The sequence below is a fragment of the Protopterus annectens genome, chromosome 17.part0 (genome assembly GCF_019279795.1).
Source record: "Protopterus annectens isolate FY-2018-M chromosome 17.part0, PAN1.0, whole genome shotgun sequence".
NCBI lineage: Eukaryota > Metazoa > Chordata > Ceratodontiformes > Protopteridae > Protopterus > Protopterus annectens.
Window position 1 is genome coordinate 375,407,371 of NC_056751.1, and position 18,413 is coordinate 375,425,783.

The window sequence follows — 18,413 nt, forward strand, 5'->3', positions numbered from 1 at the left end:
CTAAAGGAGACATCCTCGGGAGATGATCTTGGGGAACCTTCCCCATCATCAAAATCCGTGTCCTTGGTGAGGGACTCAAGCTTCATTGGTGGATTCATCAACTCCCTCTCAATCCAGGACTTCTCTTCCAGGTTCTGATTCCTTCTCAGAAACTGTTCATGTACACCTCAGACTTGGGGTGGGGATCTTCTTGTGGCCCCCTAAAGGTCCAGGGTATCTGGCCTCCTCCTCAGAGGACAGACCATATCAACATAAAAGAGATGAGAGCCCTGGTTCTGGCTCTGCAAGCTTTTCATTCACTTTTCCATCCTGGCCTCCCCAAAGTCTTCACAGACAATACCATTGTGATGTATATCAGCAAGCAGAGGGTTATGAAGTCCTGTCTCCTTTATAGATTAGCAGTGCACATCCTGGGGAAATCCATGTTAATTGCAAACAAATTGAGCAGAGCTATTTTTATGGCTGCACAAGTTGTCCCTCGGTCCGAGAGTAACAGAAGAGATCTTCTGAAAACAGGGCCATCCTTATTTCGATCTCTTTGCATCGCCCACCAATGCCAAATGCAGCAACTACTTTGCCCTGATCCCTCCTGTGGGGGAGTCGCTGGGGGATGCACTTGTTCACGATTGGCCCCGGGGCTTCTTTATGCTTCTCCACCAGTCCCTCTAATTCCCACATTTTTGCAGAAAGCAAGTTTGTTGGAGATGATAATCCTAATTTCCCCCTATTAGTCTTGTCAAATCTGGTTCCCTTTTCTTCAGCCTCGTGTATGGGATGAACCATGGATTCTGGACCCTGCTCCAGACTTTCTTATTCACCTGTTAGGAATGGTTCACCCCAGTATGAACATCTCAAACTAGCAGCTTGGCTGCTCCAGTTGGCATGATCACCAGGTTTTCTCTCCAGTTAAACATATTTTGACATCTTCCCATAAATCATCTACATGAAAATTGTACAGAGGTAAATGGAAGAGATTTGTGGTACGGGCCAGCAATAATCGGATAGATCCCTTTACTGTGCCCATACATTCTATTCTATAATTTTTGGCAAAACTTTTCAATGAAGGTGCTGCTGCAGCCACTATTAGAGTTCAGTTGGCAGCAATTTTAAGACTTTCATATAGGATAAAATGGTTCTGGAATCATGTCAAACAGAATTTGCAAGGCATTCATGAAAGGAAGTACAATGATAAGACCTCGATACAAGAACCAGTCACCACCTTGGGATCTGAATTTCATCTTTTCAAACATTCTCTCTTCTCCCTTTGACCCATCTGCTACCTGTGAATTAAGTATCCCTCCTGGAAAACACTCCTGTTAGTGGGTATTATTTCAGCAAGGAGAGTTTCGGAATTACAAGCTTTGTCTGCCAAACCACCATACATAGTATTTCATAAGGACAGAGTTTCTTATGCAGTAACCCCTCATTTCCCCAAAGTTGTGTTGGAAAGTAACCTAAGTCAATCTATCGAGCTGCCAGTTTTCTTCCCAAACTTCCAAAATAAAGGGGAATATTCACTGCATCTTCTGGATGTTTATAGACAATTATTTTCTACTTCAGAAATCAAAAAGTCAAATCAGCTCTTTATTTTTATTCTGATATTAGAAGAGGCCAACAAGTCTCCAAAGTTACCTTATCCAAATGGCTTTCACAATGCATAAACTTAATTTACAATTCTAAGAACAAAAGTCTTTCAGCCCTGTTAAAGCTCATTCCACTAGGTCGGTAGCCACTTCTGCAGCCTTTCAGGCTAGGTTACCTTTGGAGACTAACTGTGCTGCAGCGACGTGGGCAAAACCTCATACTTTTATTACTCATTGCAAAGTGGATTTGGCTTCTAGGAGTAGAGTATCTTTTGGTTCTATGGTTTTGAGGAATATTCTCCCATGAGCCACCCAAGAATCTGGTAGTTTGGGATGCAGTCCCATCAGTGAGAATAAAGGCAAGATTGACATAATCACATAAAGAAGTTATGTACTTACCATAACATTCAGTGTCTTTTTCCATCTCAACCTTTATTCTCACAACCCACCCTCCATACCCTCTGCCTACACTCCTGGGAGACAGTATTACTGGACTCTATAGCCTCAGAAAAATGTTTTGTTTTATATATATATATATATATATATATATATATATATATATATATATATATATATATATTTATTTATTTATTTAATAACAATTATTACCATATGAGTTGTTTGGGGCAAGCAAGATCTGAGGAAGTTAAGGAGTTGCATTATAGGTAAGGTAAAATGCCCACGAGCTTTGCTGAAAGGCCTTGAAATGGCTGAGACGGAGCTAATGGATCCTTGTATACTAGCATTCCACAATGGGCTGGTCTACAAGCTTTGCAATATTGATTGGATAAAATATACCTGTATGCACCAGGTTTTAACACACTGCTCATCTGCCTGGCTGAACACGTCTTGACCAAGAATGTTTTCTATTTTAAAGGAGAGTGTTATTGGCAAACCCAAGGTACGGCAATGGGGACATCTTTTGCCCCTGACCTATTTATTGGATTTATCGAAGAACAGATAATTTACAATGATTCCCATAATATATATTTGCCAGAGATTGACATTTGGAGGAGGTTTCTGGATGATTGCTGACTAGTGTGGCGGGGTGAAACTGACCATTTGTTAGAATTTGTCAAATATCTTAGCAAGAATAAATGGGGTATTGACTTTACCCTTACTTATAGTCTGGAAGAAATTAATTATTTGGACGTTAAGGTGCTGCGTCAACAGGACCATACTTTACACACTATGGTATATAAAATACCCTCAATACAACAATTTATTGTACGAGTCCAGTCTTCACCCCAACCACACAGTCAGAAATATTCCAAAATCACAATTTTTGAGAATTCAAAGAATTTGTTCACCTGAGGAGGATTATAAAATATTTAAACAGGGCCTCACATGTAGATTTATGGATAGAGGATAGAGACAGGGGAATGTGTTCGGTGCAAGGGAATGGGCATCTAATCAATCTAGACCAGACTTACTCCAGTACAAACCGAAACACAACCAAGGTGGGTCAGGGACCATTAGAATGGTAACCTCTTACAGTAGAAATGTAAATCTAATAAGGGATGTGATTCACAAACACTGGAATATTCTTATGTCTAATGAGGAGCTGGGACAACATTTGCCTGATAGGTGCCAATTTTCTTTTCATAGAGGGAGAACATTAGGTTCATACTTTTCACACTACAAAAAATTCATAAAGTTGATCAGATTAGTCAGCAATTAACAATTACAGGAAATCGATTTGTGGGATCTTTTCCATGTGGGCATTGTACGTTCTGTCAATATATGTATAAAACAAATCAGTTCACCAGCAAAAATACAGGCCAGGTTTTTGATATTCGCTTTTACGCCAACTGTGGGTCAGACTGGGTAGTATATATGGCTAGTTGCACATGATCTGCCTTTTATGTGGGGCAGACTTCAAGGTCATTATGATGCCAGATGTCTGAGCATCATGGTGACATTCGTAATAAACGAATAACTAATGCATTGTATAGACATTGTCAGTCCCACACTTCTGCTAGGTTTTCATTTACTGTGATTGTTAAGATTGTGGGGAATAGAGATGTTTTAAGACTGGGTGGCATTCCATTCTAAATTTTAAGGAAAAAAAGTGGATTGTAAAGTTAGGAGGATTGTTTGCACCTGGTCTAAATGAAAAAAAGTAGGGAATGATGTTATTGGGGGAAATGACATCACAGGAAGTTATTGTGTATAAAATGTATATAAAGCAATAATTTGTCAGTATGGTTTATCACTGATGAAGGCTATATGCTGAAACTGGTCTGAGTTGTAAACTAAATAAACCATTATTGGTTATTTGTCCTGTGTGGTGCTGGCTTCTTTTTTGAATGGTATTGATTTTGTTTGGCCTTTTGCACCTGCTGTACTTGCTAGCTGCTTGTTCTTGTGACTTGTGTTGGAAAGTAACCTCAGTCAATCTGTCGAGCTGCCAGTTTTCTTCCCAAACTTCCAAAATAAAGGGGAATATTCACTGCATCTTCTGGATGTTCATAGACCATTACGTTTCTACTTCAGAAATCAAAAAGTCAAATCAGCTCTTTATTTCTTATTCTGATATTAGAAAAGGCCAACAAGTCTCCAAAGTTACTTTATCCAAATGGCTTTCACAATGCATAAACTTAATTTATAATTCTAAGAACAAAAGTCTTTTAAGGCTTTTTCAGGCTAGGTTACCTTTGGAGAATGTCTGTGCTGCAGCAACGTGGGCAAAACCTCATACTTTTATTACTCATTGCAAAGTGGATTTGGCTTCTAGGAGTAGAGTATCTTTTGGTTCTATGGTTTTGAGGAATATTCTCCCATGAGCCACCCAAGAATCTGGTAGTTTGGGATGCAGTCCCATCAGTGAGAATAAAGGCAAGATTGACAGCATCACATAAAGAAGTTATGTACTTACCGTAACGTTCAATGTCTTTTTACATCTCGACCTTTAGTCTCACAACCCACCCTCCAATACCCTCTGCCTACACTCCTGGGAGACTGTATTACAGGACTCTATAGCCTCAGAAATAATGTTTTGTTTAAAATATATATATATATATATATATATATATATATGTATATGGATCTACCTAAAAACGCCAAAAGTGCACAACGCCGACAACAAGAACACCAACACCAGAAGATCGACAACGGAGAAGGCCAAAAGTTGAGAATCCTGACACTGAGAACACCTACATGTTAAGGTAAATGTGCAGTAGGGAAGGACGTTAGGGTCAGGGTGTGGGTAAGGTAAGTGTGTGATATGATGGACGTTAGGGTAGGGTGCGGGTCAGGTAAGTGTGCGATAGTGATGGACTTTAGGTTTATGGGCGGATTAAGTGAGCTAGTGTTAGGGTGCGGGTAAGGTAAGTGTGCGATAGTGACGGACCTTAGGGTTAGGGTTTGGGTTAAGGTTAGTTCATAGATAGTTGTGTATGTAAGGTTTAGTGTAGGTTTGTAAGGTTTTTGGTGTGTTTGTGTTGTGTGCATGTTTTCCGGGAAAGGTATTTGTTTTGTTGATTGTTGGGATTGTGGCTTGTCAGGCAAGTTTCGTGGTTTTGATCGTTCTTTTTTTTCCGGTTTTGTCATGTCGGTTATTTCGTTGTCGGTGTTTTGGAATGTCAGTGTTATCAGGTAGACCCATATATATATATATATATATATATATATATATTTAATAACAATTATCACCATATGAGTTTGGGGCAAGCAAGATCTGAGGAAGTTAAGGAGTTGCATTATAGGTAAGGAAAAATGGCCACGAGCTTTGCTGAAGGCCTTGAGCTCTTGAAATGGCTGAGACGGATCCGATGGATCATATTCGACCCATCAGTGAGAATAAAGGTCGAGATGACCAACACACATGGAACATTATGGTAAGTACATAACTTCTTTTTTTTTCTCCAGCCTTATGTATTCCTTAAGCTGTGGTTGGTTTCATCTGGAGGTAATTTGAGAGCTTTCCCCCACCAAGCAAGACCCTTAGCAACAGACTGCTTAATGATAAAAAGACTTTCAGTACTTCTCTTTTTAATAACTTAAAAGCTTTGTGTTTGTGCAAACACCCTCTAGCACAGGGGCAGTTTTTAAGTACGGTAGAACTACATCTGTAATTAATTGCCGTTTTCTGAATTGAGATTATATAAGTTATGGTATTAGTTGATCTTTTTCAGTGTGATAAGGTTGTCTATTTTATAGGTACAGATGCCTTCAATTTAAAAAACCCTTAAATGTAAAAATGCTGCGTCTTAATGATTAGTGAATTATGTACATCTTGCACTAACTCAAGTCTCCTAGAATGAAGACAGCATGACTAGTGAGTCCAGCTAACAGATCCATTTAATAAAGTAGCATACAAAAGTTTGCATATTTTGTAGTGCTGGCAATGTTAACATGCATTATGTTCATACTGCATTTTTTCATGCATTTTGTTTTAAACAGTCAATCGAAGTTGTCATTCATTGTTTACTGCATATAGGTGATGGATAATTTACGTGTTGACCATGAAGCCTTTCACAATGAGCTAGACTCATTCATTCCCCCATCCTAGGTATTCTTCAGTTATAGCTAAAACTAGCAGGAGGATGTCATTATACAGGTAGTGTTAATAGTGGTTTTTGCTCTCATCAATCTCCCTGCAATGGGATTGTGTTTGATACCACTCTAATGCCTTGCCTGGGCTGGAGACAATAAATCAGCATCACTGTGGGTGCCACATTGCCCTCAGTGTGAGTGCACGCTCTCAGGCATGCATGATGAGAGCTGATAGATTTTCAGCTTGATAGTTGAACATCTGCCACTAGGTTATCATTTGGATCACTGACAGTCCTGCAAGAGATACTGGCATTAAATGTTCCTCTTCGCAGATTGGAATGTCCATTCTTCATTTGCCAGCTGCAGCAGACAACAGAGCCAGTAATTGAACTTGTATTGCATGCTCTGTAGTTAGGGCATTATCACCATGCACCAACAGAACTAGCCTTGAATGATGATACTTGGAAAAAAATCTTCATATTCATGGCTGCTAGCAAAGCTTCATGTTGCCTCCCATCTGTTGCTTAATTACTGTCCTCCCAAGCACATTGGAGTAAGGATGATTTCCTCACTGTAGGCAGAGAAAAATGCAGTTGGGATCATGATCATAATGAAAATTAATTGGGGTGATCAGCCTTAATTAAATGTGCTTTTATCAGTGTTGCTGCAGCCTCAGTATGCCATTGATCTGACATGGTATGGTTCATCGTCCTGTACTGATTGAATTTCAGAGTCTATCACCACATCCCCCATATTGACTTGTTCACCTTACTCGTAATAACCAGCATATCTTTGTGTTTGCATATTTGATGCCTTCTGACTTCCTTTAGCTGTTGCAGTGTTTTCATGCTGTTTTGTGTGTGTGTGTTTGTTTCAATCAAGTTTTTGCCCTTCCCTTAAATTGGCAGCTTACTTGTAAAGAACTTGCTTGTACATGGTGATACTTTTCTATACTACTTTGCTCCTTGTGTACCTTAGCTCCCTTCCTGTACTGCAGGTTGGTGACATTTTGTTGTGCCTGATGTTCTTCGTTCCACATTGCTGCAGTCCTAACTATTGGGGGTAGTCCGCTGTCCAGTCGGCCCGAATACCAAAGTATATGGCTGACGTCGGTCAGGGCGCATTAAACTGACGTCAGTACGTCAGGGTACTAATGCGCATGACCGACGTCATATCCTCAGTCTTTTTTGCCGCGTGGTCCGATGCAGAAGCAGTTTTGCGAGTGCAGGTTGGCGTTCTGAAATTTTCTGAAGTCGGAGTTTCAGACCGAATCAAAGTTGGCTAAGTACCCCGTTGGGGAACGTTTTGGTTTTTTCTTGCCTCAGTATTTAACCGGATGTCAGAAAAAGTGAATAACTGTATTTCTTGTGGGAAACAGATACCTCATAGGGATTACCATACTTTGTGTATACCTTGTTTAGGGCCTGAGCACGACGTTGTTGGATGCCGCTCTTGTGCTAGATTTAACAAACGCACTATTAAGAGAAGGTTAGACTGTGCCAGGTTAGTGTTTGGGAAGCGTTGTAATTATAAAATGCCGCCGGATGCTCCGGCGCCCGCTTCATCCAAGAAGCGCAAGGATAAAACTGCAAAGCCTAGGGTTGATGAACCGCAGTCCCGGACGCCGGTTCTTTAGAAGGCTCAGTGGAGTCAGAGGTTTTGCCAGGAGTTTCTTTGGAGTCTCAGGCAGAGACTTTACTGTTACAGGATGTGCCCTCTCAGGAGGTAGGCCAGGCTGAGGGGGCCTCTCCGGTAACTGTTCTTCCCTCTCTTCCCAAGGTAGTTAGAGCCTCTCCTTCTGTTTCCAAAACTTCTTTGAGAGGTAGGCCAAGTTTAGCTTCAGTGGGGCTTCTCCTAGCACTTCAGGTTCTGTGCCTAAGAAACATATGCTTAAAATGGCAGAAGATTTGATTACTATGATTAGAGGTTCTATGCCCCCTCCTGATAAGAGGCCTAGGGTGGAACCTGAGTTTGAGAGTTTGGAACAGTGTTCAGAGGCTTCGGAGTCTTCTGCGGAAGACTTGCAGGAGTATCCTCCTTATTCTGATTCTGATGTGGATGATTCCACTCCTACAGCTTCTCCTCCTGAGGATTTCTCATTTTCAGAGACTCTGCATTCCATGCGGGAGCACTTTAAATGGGAAGGCCAAGATTACTCTGATTCTAGGAAAAGGCTTAGGGAATTCTTGTTTTACGCCAGCATAGGCCCTTAGCTATACCTCCTGTGTTGAATGTGGTAGAAGATGTTTTGCAGAGGCTTCCTTGAACCCTGATTCCTTGCCTCCTGCTCCTGTTAAACCTGATAGGTACTATAGGGTGCCTGAAGCTCATAAGTATCTTTTTAAGAGTCCTAGGGCAGACCGAAACTGTTTCTCAGGGACCTAAAGGTGTTAAGGCCTCTGTTGTTAAAAACCCTGTTCCCACTGATAAAGAGGCAAGGGCTTTGGATAGATGGGGAAAGAAAGTGTATACTTCTTCCACTTTAGCCATGAGGCGTTGAATTGTCAGTTTCACATGCTAAAATATCAAAATTATCTCCTTTCACAATTGAAATCTAAGGTGGATGCTTTGGCGGAAGGTATTGAGTGTAAAGAGTTGCTGGATTTAGTTCATGTGTCTGAACAAGTGGGTAAGCATTCTTTGCAATGTGGTTTTGATGCTGTACAGGCCTCCTCGAGGGTGGCTGCCACTAGTTCTGTTCTTCGCAGGCATGCCTGGTTGAGGGATCAGAATTTAGCTGAGCATGTTAAGACAAGGATTTTGGATGCTCCTTTACAGTCTGATGTGTTGTTTGGTTCGCCTGTGGAAACAGTTTTAAAGAAAATGGAGGACAAAGCTAAGTCTATGCAAACTGTTAAAGATTTTTTGCAGGTGCAGCCACCGAAGTTTAGTAGAAATTGGCCTACTAAGGGTTGGACATATCCTGCTTATGATTCCCAGTCTAGGGGTAGGTCTAGACGTGGTAGGGGCAGAGCTCAAGGTTCTTTTAGGCCTAGAACAGGGAGTTCACCTGCTCAGACTTCTGGTGAGGGCAGGGGTCAGTCCTTTCGTAAACAGACCCAATGACCTGCCTTTTCAGCTGCCAGTCGATTCTCGTCTGGCAGCTCCTTTGGGAGGAAGACTGTCTCTTTTCAAAGAAAATTGGGATTTAATTACTCAAGACAGATGGGTGTTGGATATCATTCACCACGGTTACAGGTTTTATTTCCATACATTGCCCCTTTCAAAGGCATGCCAGACGTTCCTCCTCCACAAAGGAAAGAGGCTCACAAGCAAATTTCTCAGTTACTCCAAATAGGGGCCATTCAGCCAGTCCCTGTATCACAAAGGGGCCTAGGATTTTATTCTCGCCTGTTCCTAGTACCAAAGAAGGGGAACACGTGGAGACCAATTTTGGATTTATCTATCCTCAACACTTATCTGGACATTCCCAAGTTCAAGATGTTGACGTTACAACAGCTTTTACCTCTGCTGGGCAAAGATCACTGGATGGTAACTTTAGATCTCAAGGAAGCTTACCTTCATGTGCCTATAAGACTAAGTTGCAGGAAGTATCTGCGTTTTCGAGCTGGAAATTCTCATTATCAGTTCTCTCCATTGCCCTTTCGCTTATCTACTGCCCAGAGTATTCACAAAGGTTCTGGCTCCAGTGATAGCTTACTTCAGGCTACAAGGAATTCAAATCTATCCTTACTTGGGCGACTGCCTGATTCTGGCTCAAGAAAAGGAAGACCTTCTACAGCATCTGGAATATGTTATAGCAGTGCTAAGATGCCTAGGGTATTCTGTGAACGAAATAAAGTCCAGTCTAGTACCCTCTCAAGACATGTGCTTTCTGGGTGTGAGACTGAATACAGCAGCCCAGATGGCCTTTTTAACCCCGGACAAACAACAGAGTCTATCACTTTACTTCCATCAACTATCTCATCAGTCCGTGCTGACTGCAAGGACAGTCCTTCAAGCATTAGGGTTCATGGCATCTTGTATTCTGGTGCTTCCCAATGCCACACTGCATATGAGGAAGCTACAATGGTATCTCAAAAATGTATGGACACAGCACTGCCAGGATTTGGACACTGTCATTCAAATAATACCTTGCCTTCAAAAAGAATTTTTGTGGTGGGCTCAGGAATGTCACCTAAACAAGGGACTCTCTGTGACCCGGCCAGAGGCGAGTCAGATTTTAACGACAGATGCCTCGGACATTGCTTGGGGAGCTCATCTAAATGGAAAGTGGATACAAGACAAGTGGCCTGCCAGACTACAGCATCTACATATCAACATGAAGGAGATGTTAGCAGTCCAGTTTGCATTAATGGCTTTCAAGGAGTTACTTCTTCCAGGGCAGGTGTTGATTCTAACAGACAACACAACTGTCATGTGGTACATCAACAAACAAGGGGGAACACGTCCTTACCCATTGGGCCGGCAAGCAATGATTATATGGGAGACTGCGCTCAGCTTGCTACTAACTCTTCTGGCAAGGTTTCTGCCGGGCACAGAACTCCTTAGCAGATGTGTTAAGCAGACAAATCATGGATCCCCACGAGTGGAAACTGGATCTTCGTGTATTTCAAAAGTTGACAGTGTCCTGGGGAACTCCAGACATAGATCTGTTCGCTTCTCCACTGAACCACCAGCTGCCAAAGTTTTGCACAAAGAGGTTTCATCACACAGCTTGGAAAGTGGATGCTCTTTCTTTCAGTTGGAAAAATCTTCATGTGTATGCGTTTCCACCTCTGCCTCTTCTTCCAAAGGTGCTTCTAAAGGTCAGACAAGACAAGCCAAGGATGATTTTAATAGCTCCAGATTGGCCTCGCAGCACTGGTACCCATTACTGAGGAGTCTGGTAAAGAAGCCTCCATGGCCTTTACCCTTGATTCCACATCTGTTGTCTCAGAAGGACGGTCGTCTGCTCAATGTCAAGCTTCACTCTCTTCATCTAACAGCCTGGCATATTCTGTTTTGAAAGACAGCAGGTCTCAACTTCCTCAACAAGTTTTAAATGTGATTATGGAAGCCAGAAGACCTAGTACAAGGAAAGTGTACGCAGAAAAATGGAAGAGATTTTTATTTTGGACTGCAGCAAAGAATTTGGAGATTTCAGGGCCTAATTTGAGTGTGGCTCTTCAATATCTTACTGAGTTATTGGACAAAGGTTTGTCTTTCTCTTCCATTAAGATTCATGCTGCAGCAATTTCAGCTCACTATGATTGTGACCCACCATTGTTTTCACATCCTTTGTTCAAGCAATTTCTTAGAGGGGCAAAGAATATAAGACCCCCACGTAGAGCTCCTACTCCTGCTTGGGATCTCAATTTTGTGTTGGAGAAACTTACTCTACAACCTTTTGAGCCTGCAGCTACTGCTGAACTGAAATACTTGTCATGGAAGACTGCTTTTTTGTTGGCTATTACTTCTGCAAGAAGGGTTTCTGAGTTACAGGCCCTTATGGCGGTTGAGCCTTTTGATTTTCATAAGGATAGGGTATCATTACGCACTAATCCTTCTTTTATGCCTAAGGTGGTTTCTAGTGTGGCTTTAAACCAAACTATTCATTTGCCTACTTTTTATGCAGATCCCCAAAATAAAGGGGAAAAGATTTTGCACACTTTAGATGTGCACAGGCAATTGCGTTATTATTTGAGCAGGACTAAGGATTTTAGGCAGTCTCAGCAGTTGTTTGTTTCTTTTGCTTTGAGTTCGCAGGGCAAGCCTGTGTCAAAACAAACTATTTCTAGGTGGATTGGGTTTTGCATTGCATTTTGTTATTCCCATCATGGCAAGGAGATTCCAGCTGGGATTAGGCCTCATTCCACTAGGGCTACTGCCACTTCAACAGCATTTCTAAGGGGGGTGGCAACTAAGGATATTTTGGAAGCAGCTACTTGGAGTTCAGTGCATACTTTCTCTAAGCATTATCACCTTCCTCTCTACTCTAAGTCTAGGGCTGGTTTTGCCACAGCTATTTTGCAAGGCATGTTGTCAGCTCCTGCTTCTTTATGATTTGCCAGCCTCCCTTACCTCTGCTTTGGGATTCTACCCAATAGTTAGGACTGCAGCAATGTGGAACGAAGAACATAGTACAGTTTTGTACCTACCATAAATGTTGATGTTCGAGGATCCACATTGCTGCAGTCCAATTTACCCTCCCTCCTTCCCCTCTGTGTTTAGGGGTGGTTGTGTAGGTGAGGTTATATGCTGATGATTTTGTATATATTATACATGTTTTTGGTGTAGGTATATTAGGCCTTGTCTTTTTAGGGTCTTCTGACATCTGGGGCAAGAAAAGACTGAGGATATGACGTCGGTCATGCGCATTAGTTCCCTGACGTACTGACGTCAGTTTAATGCGCCCTGACCGACGTCAGCCATATACTTTGGTATTCGGGCCGACTGGACAGCGGACTACCCCCAATAGTTAGGACTGCAGCAATGTGGATCCTCGAACATCAACCTTTATGGTAGGTACAAAACTGTACTTTATGGTTTGTGTGCACATTTCCTGGATTTGAACTTAGCCTTTTAGTATTTTTTTTTTCCTCAGTTTGCCTCTTCACAGTGGATTTTCAAAGTGCATGTCCTGTGGGCACAAAATTCCTCACAAGACCGTCATGGTAAATATGTGGTTTGCTGAAGTATCTCACTTAAGGCCTGCCCATTTTGAGTAAAGTTAGAGAAGTGTGTCTTGATCAATAGGAACTGGATTCCCCCAGGTTGGCTTAGTCATCAATGCCAGTGTTTTCGGTGCCAGTGTCTTTGGCAGTGGTTGCTCCTTCAGTACTTGTGTTACTGCCAACCCTTTTGGTATCAAGGTCAGAATTCTTATCCTTCAGCACCCTGAGGTTGCAGACTACCATTGCAGTTGGTGCTGGTTCCTTTGGCATTCTTCTTTCAGTGCAGACTGCTTCTCCTGGCCCAGATGACAACACCAAAATCTGGTATGTGCTGCTGCAACAACAGTTACAGGGGCATCTTCCAGAAGTGGTGTCACAGCTGGTTTCCTCCAAAGTTCTTCTACATGACAGCTGGAAAAGTCACAGCAGGATCTTTTCCCATTATCTGAGCTTGAATCTGATTCTTGAATCCTCTTCCTCGTGTCCCACTGCTCCAGAGAGGCCGAATGTCCTGAAGGAAACAGCTACTCTCATACTACTTAAAATAAATAAAATACTCTCACAGAGTTTACTCTGATGGATTCTGACTCTTGGTCAAGTCCTGAGATTTTAACTGAATTTCCTCCAACAAATCTGAGTTTTAGGAGGTCTTGCATTGACGCAGAAAAGAAGAGGCACAGGACCATCATAACCCCTTCCATCAGCCTCAGACAAGATCCTGCAGAGGATGCCTTGTGGTCTGTCCCTTTACTGTCCTTTGTGGTGCCTCCCATGGATTAGGTGGTGACAGTTGTTGCAGTGGAAGGGCAAGACAAAAAAGTAGATAGGTCCAATGTCTAATAAACATGACATGGTACATCAACCTTCCAAGGTTTGTGTGTGTGTGTTGGTTGAGGAATCCTTTGTTATATTGTAATTGCATTGACAGTCCAGTAGATGGCTTCCATTCAACAGATCCATGTGATCCACCTTCCCAGTAAAGAAACCCAGAAATATGACTGCTGTGAAAGATTTTCAACACAATGTTTAATGTTCTGTTTCTGTATTGTACTTACTGTATATAGCAGCTGTATCTCTAGTATTTCATTTTCAGTAATATCTTCATATGTTGTGTTTTTACAGTCAAATTTATGTCCAGTTTTGGTTATAATTCTGATTTCTGGGCTGATCCTGAAATTGGTTCGTTGTGATCAGTGTCCTACTTTGGTTAAAAAAAAAAAGTGTGTGTGCTTGTATATTTAATGCATGAGGTGTTGTCTAATTTTTATCACTGACATGATGGTTCACAGTAATAGCATTTCTTGTTGATTGCAGGGACATAACACTACGTTACAAGGAGATTAGAAAACGTAAACAAGAATGCCGATCGAAAGGAGCAATTGTTCCAAATAATGATGACTCTCAGTCATCGTCTGACAGATGGAAAGAACAGAACATAAGACTAAGAAAATCATGAGTTTTTGAATAGATGAATGAGATAATAGGTCATGCTACAGTTCATTCCAAACGAATCAGGGCATTCCATTGGCTTGGACTGTTGACCTTGGCTGCTACTAATTACTAATTTCAGGTTATGCCCTGCAACTGACAGACAGCAGTTTGCTTAGCACTACAGTATAGATCTTTCATGTTCATGCCCTAAACCTCGAATGTTAACAAAAATTGTGATGCCTAACGGCACTACTTTTTTATTATTATTATTTTTTTATTTAAATTAACTCTTTATTCCAATTGTTTTTTTAAGCTGCCTATGTCAAGACAAATAAGGTGTTCTGGTTGACCAAATGGTGCTGTGAGCCTTAAGCATACTGAACTTTTATGACATTTTCCCTACATCTCATTTGTTTTGTACATATTCTGTTATGCATAAACCAGGGAATAGTTAAGCTTTTCAGCTACTTGAACAAAAAAAAAAAAAGTTGCCATCTGTAAAATGTTATCCATATCATTTCATGGATAAATCCTGGGAGAGTCAGGTTTTAGCTTATTGAATGAAAAGCTTGTTAGCATTTATAAAAGTCATACGGTTTACATTCCCATACATAATTTTCAAATAATTCCTTAATGCTTTACATATATTTTTGAGGCAATGACAACATTGTTGGAAATACCCAGACGTGAGGCTTGTTCTTAAACTGGAGTCCTTGTTGCGTCTCTGATGTGCAGTGTTTTTAATGAATTAATATGTGCTTTGTAATCATTTTACCCTATAAAAGCCTCATGATTAAAGTTTCTGGTTCCTTATAAGCCAAGCCTAGTAATAACAAATCATATTTCTAACTATTGAAATGTTGCAGGAAAATTGTTCAGTTTGTCTATGCACTTTGTACTTAAAGGTCTATAGTCTTTGTTTTCTTCTGTATTTATATTTTCTGGAAAGGGAAGTTATGTTTACTTATGTACAAGTCTATAGGTTTATCAAAATTGTCACTGTAGGTCAAATGGAAATGGTTTGTATAGTAAATAAGACCACTTTAAAATTTAGAAAATATGCTGCTGACACCCTTAGATATTTAACATAATTTGATGGAGAGCTCCTATATTCATTACAATTATTTTTCAATGTATGATCTTTTTTATTCTTTTAGTAGTTATATCAGCCCATTGTATTTTAAGGTTATTTACAAAAAAAAAAGCCAAAATGTCATTTTTTGACACCATTTTCTTTACAGCTTGTCTGTACCCATGATGATCTTCGTGTTTCACTGTTGCAGTCATTACATTTGGGTAATCTGCTGGCAGGTTGCCCTCAGTCGGCCTGATTAACAAAGTCTTGGGTCCTGTGTCAGTTGCTGTCCCTTCTTCCATGACGTCAGGTCGTCAGGGGTATAAAACATCAGTCTTTCTTGCCGTGCGGTGCCCGAAGCAGAAGCAGTTCGCAAGTGCCGATCATCCGACTCCTGAAATTTTTATTTTCGAGTTTCAGAATCAAAGTCTTCAACTAAACGTTAAGTACCCCATTGGGGAAACTTTTTCTTGCTCCTTACCGATGACAGTAAAAGTTAATAATTGTATTACTTGTGGGAAGCAAATACCTCATAAGGATTTTCATTTGTACTGTATTCCTTGCCTAGGCCCTGACCACAACGTACCTTGCTGTCGGTTTTGTGCTGTATTTAATCAGCGCACTATCAGTCGTCTGTACATTTTTGCTTCTAAATATTTCGGTTCTCACGTTTAATTATCCAGAAATGACATCGGTTAGCCATCCGACTACCAGAATCCCGAAAAAACGCAAAGAAAAAGACACGAGACAGGACGTTGAGGTCCAAAACTGCCAATGACGTTTCTCCTAAGCCAGTCGCCAGTTCGCCGGTACTCAGTGAGGTGCTTTCGCAGCCCCTGATACCCGCTACTTCTGACTTGAAGGCCTCTACTGAGACCCATTCGGAGTCTGGTATGCCGCGAGATGCTTCACCTATGGAACCCGCGGATGTCTCTACCTTGGATGGGTCCGGAGCTGCTGTGCAGGCACTGGCTTCTGAGTGTGTATTCAGGCCTACAGACTTGCATATTAAACCGACTCCACTTTCAATACTAAGGCCTAAATCTCTATCTATGTCTAAAAAACCGACGCCCAGGCCACATGTTCAGGCCCCTATGCCTAAAAAACAAATGATCAAAATGGCTGAAGATTCAATTACTCTAATCAGGGATATTCAATCCCCCCTCCCCCTTCTAAGAGTCCTAGGGCTGAACTTGACTATGAGTCTTCTGAACAGGACTCTGTTTCTTCTGACTCTTCTAATGACTTGGATTTGTCCATACCTACTTATGAGGATTCTGATGCAGAGGACTACATTCCCTCTGCTTCTCCCCCTGAGGATTTTTCTTTTGGGGAAACTTTACATAACCTTAAGGGAGCATTTCCACTGGGAAGGTCAGGATTTTTCTGAATCCAAAAAGAGGCTTAGGGATTTCCTTCTTCCTCCTCAGCATAGGCCTCTGGCTATACCTCCTGTATTAGACATTGTTGATGATGTGTTTTCGGAATCCAGTATGGTCCCTGATTCCCTGCCTCCCAGCTCCTAGTAAACCAGACAGATACTACAGGGTTCCTGAGTCCCACAAATTCCTTTTCAAAAATCCTGTTGCGGACCCAGAAACCATTTCTCAGGGGCCCAAGGGCATTAAGGCTTCTACAGCTAAAAATCCTACCCCTTACGACAGAGACTCCAGGGCACTGGATAGATGGAGTAAAAAGGTTTATACTTCTGCAACCTTGACAATCAGGGCTTTAAACTGTCAATTTCTTATGCTAAAATATCAACAGCATATCATGGGACTGCTTAAACAGAATATTATGTTGATTTCTGATTGTGTGGAAAATAAAGATGTACAGGATTTCTTGCATTCAGCTGAACAACTTGGAAAACATACTTTGCATTGTGGTTTTGACTCTTTAGAAGCCTCTTGCAGGGCTGCTGTTACTGGGTCTGTGCTTAGAAGGCATGCTTGGCTTAAGGTGCAATCTCTGCCTGACCATGTTAAAGCAAAACTGTTGGATGCTCCTTTGCATCAGGACCATCTGTTTGGCAATAAGGCTGAAGAAGTTCTAAAAAAGATGGAAGATAAAGCTAAATCTGTGCAAACTGTGAAAAGATTTCTTACAAGTACAACCTTCAAGATTTAGTAGGCACTGGCCTACTAAGAACTGGTCCTTTCCAGCTCCCTCCAGAGCCACTCAAGCCAAACCCAGACACTCCAAAAGCACCAGGTTTCAGTCCCAAGGGACTTTCGGAACTAAGCAATGTGGTGCTTCCACTACCAAGCACTTACCTCTCAGCCGCCCCTTTGAGGGGAAAACTGGCTCTTCATGCAAAAAACTGGCAACTTATAACCCAGGACAAATGAGTTTTAAATATAGTGTCCCAGGGATGCAGATTTCATTTCCACACGTTGCCAACTCCAAATGGGTGGCCAGACCTGCCCCCAAATCAGTGGGCAGCGGCTCAGAAACAAGTACCTTCCCTCCTACACATGGGCGCTATTCAACTAGTACCAGAAGAGGAAAAGGGACAAGGTTTCTATTCCAGACTTTTTCTGGTACCCAGAAAAGACAAATCATGGCGTCCAATTCTGGACTTGTCTACTCTAAACACCTTTCTGGACGTTCTAAAATTCAAGATGCTGACTCTTCACCAGTTACTTCCTATGCTAGGCAAGGATGCCTGGTTGGCAGCTGTAGACTTAAGAGGCTAACCTGCATATCCCTGTCAGGGAATCTTTCAGAAGATACCTACGCTTCAAAGCAGGCTACTTGCATTATCAGTTCTCTGCACTGCCCTGTGGCTTATCCACTGCGCCCAGGGTATTTACAAAGTGCCTGGCTCCAGTAATTGCATTTTGCAGGCAAAGAAATATTCAAATATATCCATACCTGGACGATTGTCTAATTCAGGCAGAAAACCAGGCCACTCTTCTAAAACATCTGGCATTTGTAAAAAGGGTTCTAAATTGTCTAGGGTACACCATAAACGAAAAGAAATCACAACTGGTACCTTCTCAAAAAGTTACATTCCTGGGTGCAAGCTTGAATACAACTGCCCAAATGGTTTACTTTACACCAGAAAAGCAAATTCATTTGATGACTTACTTCAAACAGGTGGCCACAAAAACCCAGCTATCTGCAAGACAAATACTGCAAGCTTTGGGTTTTATGGCCTCCTGCATTCTTCTAATTCCATATGCAAGACTGCATATGAGCAAACTACAC

General features: G+C 41.6%; 1 protein-coding gene across 1 annotated transcript in view; it reads left to right on the plus strand.

The window, feature by feature from the left end:
• PTDSS2 (phosphatidylserine synthase 2) overlaps window positions 1-15,264 on the plus strand; it is a 1,400,831-nt gene extending 1,385,567 nt beyond the window's left edge. Inside the window, exon 14 of the mRNA XM_044059082.1 lies at window positions 14,012-15,264. Within this exon, the coding sequence (XP_043915017.1) occupies window positions 14,012-14,153 (142 nt within the window). The 3' untranslated portion in view covers window positions 14,154-15,264. The remainder of the gene's footprint in view (window positions 1-14,011) is intronic.
• The last annotated feature ends 3,149 nt before the right edge of the window (window positions 15,265-18,413 follow it).